At 59.4% G+C, this 3,597-nt stretch overlaps 1 protein-coding gene across 1 annotated transcript in view; it reads right to left on the reverse strand.

Moving 5' to 3' along the window:
- The window catches only part of GGT5 (gamma-glutamyltransferase 5), a 33,360-nt gene that overhangs the window by 15,131 nt on the left and 14,632 nt on the right, over positions 1 to 3,597 (reverse strand). The window contains exons 2-6 of the mRNA XM_012813593.2: positions 2,382 to 2,512; positions 2,064 to 2,159; positions 1,449 to 1,644; positions 713 to 870; positions 156 to 302 (exon numbers count right to left, since the gene is read on the reverse strand). Coding sequence (XP_012669047.1) covers positions 156 to 302; positions 713 to 870; positions 1,449 to 1,644; positions 2,064 to 2,159; positions 2,382 to 2,512 — 728 coding nt within the window. The remainder of the gene's footprint in view (positions 1 to 155; positions 303 to 712; positions 871 to 1,448; positions 1,645 to 2,063; positions 2,160 to 2,381; positions 2,513 to 3,597) is intronic.

A 3,597-nucleotide genomic window follows, 5' to 3' on the forward strand; every position in this document is an offset into this window, starting at 1 on the left:
CCACCCTGCCTTTCCCACCATACAGCTGTTGACCTAGTTCCTAGAGAATGAGGCTGAAGCTGGGAAAGGCAACAGTTGCTCATGGCCGCAGATGTACTTGGAGTTGGGGCTTCCCACGGAGACACGGTTCTGCATGGCAGGCCTGGGGGCCTTACCTCTCAGCACATTGAGGATGAAGCCAAGAATGGCACCCCCTGCAGGCGGTGGCGGTGAGTACAGGGTGTAGTCTCCCAAGGGCACCTCCAGGGCGTCCACCACCTCTGGCTGGAATGTGGCCAGGTCCTGTAGGGTCAGCCGGCTCCCTGGGGTGAGACAGGGAGGGCTCCATGTACAGATTGGGAAACCAAGGCAGAGAGGGTTAGCTGCTGGCCCCCAGTCACAAGACAGGGCTCCCTCACCCCCAAGCCTCATAGTCCTGGAGGGTGATAGCAGGTCTCTACACAGATGCCTCAGGGCAGGGCCCGTGGAGCCATGCATGGGTGGAAGACAGTGGACAGAGGCCAGCAGGCTGGGGAGAGGACAGGAAAGATGGGGGTGGGAGCTGGATGTCCAGACCCGCATGGCTGTGGATGACTCCCCTCTGCTGGCCCTAACTCTTGAGGTCTCTGCTTCTCAGGATCCTTGACCACAGGGGTCCTTGAGGCGGAAGTTGGGGAAGGTTCAGTTCTCACTGCCCCCACTGCCCCCGGCACTGGCCCTCACTAAGGCTGACCTTCCTTGGCAATGTCCTCCACCAACATCTGGCCCAGCTTTCCTGTGTAGAAGGTCTCTGCACCCTCCGTGGCCACTGTCTCCAGGGTGGTGGCCAGCACAGGCCATGGGAGTGGATCCTGAGGCCGCAGGGGTTCTGTCCCATTGAAGAAGAGCTGCCTGAGAGGGTGGGGAAGCCTCAGGGTGGGGCCAGGTCCTTCCAGGCTCTCATGGGATCCTTAGAACCCTATGAAGGGACAGTCCTGGCCCAGGATCCTGAGTTGCTGAGGGGAGCTACATGGGGACAGATTCTCTAGCACAGGCTGGAGCTGACATCGCCCACCCCACTCAGAGCCCTGGCCCGGGGAAGGCACATTACTCAGCCCCAACACACAACTCTGGAAGAACCTGTCCATAGGTTGGTGGGGCAGGCAAGGGGCCAGCTAAAGCCTTCTTGCCATGCCACAGAGTAAGAGGGAGCCTAGGGCCTGACGGGCAGACTCCCAATCCACACCCTTGGAGTTCTGTCACCTGGGCAAAAAAGTCCCCTGACCCAAGCCTCTCCAAGTTAGATTCTGCCATGTGGGGCCTGAAGGTCTCACTGACTGTCCTGGCCTTTGGTCCGCCAGCACACCAAGGGCTGCACACCTCAGTGCAGGGAAAGATTGAGGCAGGGCTGTGTGCAGGCTGGACTCAGGCAGGACATGACCTTGAGCCCAGGAGCTGCAGGGAGCCTGGGGCCACCATGTAGCACTCACCTCAAGGCAGACGCTTGCAGTAAGGGTCTCAAGAAGCTGTTGTTCAGGAACATACCAAGGACAGGGGGCACGTGGTGGCCCCCTCGGAGCAGCGTGATGGTGGGCTGGAACAGCTGTGCCCAGGGCAGGCGGCCATGGCGGCGGTGGGCCTCAGCATAGCCACGGAGCTCCCCAGGCACCCCAATCCACTGGGCCCCTGCATAGCACACCCTGACCTCAGCCCTGTGGCTGCCAGTCCTGCCCAGTGTTTCCTCATCACCCTCATACATGGCACCCCGACCCTGGCAGCCAGAATGAGCTTTCTGGACCCCACATCGACCATGTTCTTCCCTGTTTAACTTCCTCTGGTTCCTCCCTGGCCCTGCAGAAACTGACACCTGAGCCCACCCCACCATGTCCACTGAGCCCTCCTGCCTTGCCCAGCATGGCCCCTCTCCCTGGACTCCACAACAGTGCCCTCCTCAGGAGGACCTTCCCAGACCCAGTGGGTGAGGGCTGGCCCCAGTGCCAGGGGGTCCCTGCCTGTCTAGGAGCCACAGTGCCCTTTCGGGTCAGCCCCAGTGGCTGGGAGTGGGGTCAGCTGGGCTGGGAATGGGGTTGCTTCCTAGGCCTCACCTGTGCCTAGTGGCTGGGCCCGCTCACACTGGTCCAGCAGGTCCAGGGTACAATTGGCCGGCACTGTCTCCCGGGCATTGATGATGTCCACCTTCCCTGGGGTTAGGGCAGAGTAAGAAAGAGGTCATGAGCCCCTCAGACAGCCCTGGCCTGCTCTAGGCCTCAGCTTCCATCTCTGCACCATGAGACAGCCTCGGTGCTAACACTGAGCATAGGACGGGGTGGGAACCCCCCAGAGCACCAGGAGGGGCTCAGGCAGCAGTCACCAGTGGTGTGGACAAACTCATTCTCCTCAGAGGGCTCCTGTGGGGGGCCCACCTGTGGTCGCATTGTAGATGGTGAAGATGACCCCTCCGCCCAGGCCCATGCTCTGAGGGTTGACAATCCCAGTGCAGACCAGAGCTGCGATGGCGGCATCCACAGGTGAGCCTTGCTTCTGGAGGATGGCTCTAGGGGAATGGCTTTGAGTCAGTGGTGGGTCCCTCTCCCCTAGCCCCCACTTCTGGCAGTCACTGGGAGGGGTGACAGGAAGGCAGTCCATCCACCACCAAATCACAGGTGAGGGCCGAGAGCACATCCGACTTCCTCTTCAAACCCAGATGCTCCCAGGCCCATGGTACTCGACAGACTGCAAGTGCAATGCCATTTACTTTGCCCTTTGCCATGTTCCAGGCACTTCTCAGTTTGCAAAATGCTTTTGTTGCCATTATTCCCTAGGTCAGTGGTTCTCAACTTTCCTAATTCCACGTCTTTTCATTGTTAGAAAGAGATCACAACCCACAGGTTGAGAATCGCTGCCCTAGGTGCTCCCAGCAGCACCAGCTCATTTGCCCAGCAGATCCAGGCCTAGGCCACACCTTGGTCCCTCCCACTAGACCCAGAGCCCACCCTGGGACCCCACTTGCACCAACCCTTTTAAGGCTGGCTTTGGGAGGTGGCCCCAGGGCACCAGGGCATAGGGCTTGGGCTGATGGAGACTCTCTCTGGCCTCAGCCTCCCCATCTGTTCATGGGGAGCGAGGGCTAGGCCCTTTAGCTCTGAGGTACTGGTCAGACTGACCCCTATCCCTGGGCACAGCCCTGCACAGCTCACTAAGGGCTGTCTGCTCCTGTACATCCAGGATCCTTGCCAGCACTTCAAGAAGCTGGCATTTAGAGTGCCTATGGCTCAGTGGGTAGGGCACCAGCCCCATATACTGAGGGTGGCGGGTTCGAACCTGGCCCCAGCCAGCTAAAACAGCGGTGGCAATTGCAACAAAAAATAATTGGGTGGCTTGGCACCTGTGGCTCAAGTGGCTAAGGCACCAGCCACATATATCTGAACTGGCAGGTTCAAATCCAGCCCAGGTCTGCCAAACAACAATGACAGCTGCAACCAAAAAATAGCTGGGCATTGTGACAGGTGCCTGTAGTCCCAGCTACTTGGGAGGCAGAGAAAGGAGAATCACTTGAGCCCAGGAGTTGGAGGTTGCTATGAGCTGTGATGCCACAGCACTCTACCCAGGCAACAGCTTGAGGCTCTGTCGCAAAAAAAA

Source organism: Otolemur garnettii, unplaced genomic scaffold (assembly GCF_000181295.1).
Source record: "Otolemur garnettii isolate 467f Iridium unplaced genomic scaffold, OtoGar3 scaffold00281, whole genome shotgun sequence".
In the NCBI taxonomy this organism is placed as follows: domain Eukaryota; kingdom Metazoa; phylum Chordata; class Mammalia; order Primates; family Galagidae; genus Otolemur; species Otolemur garnettii.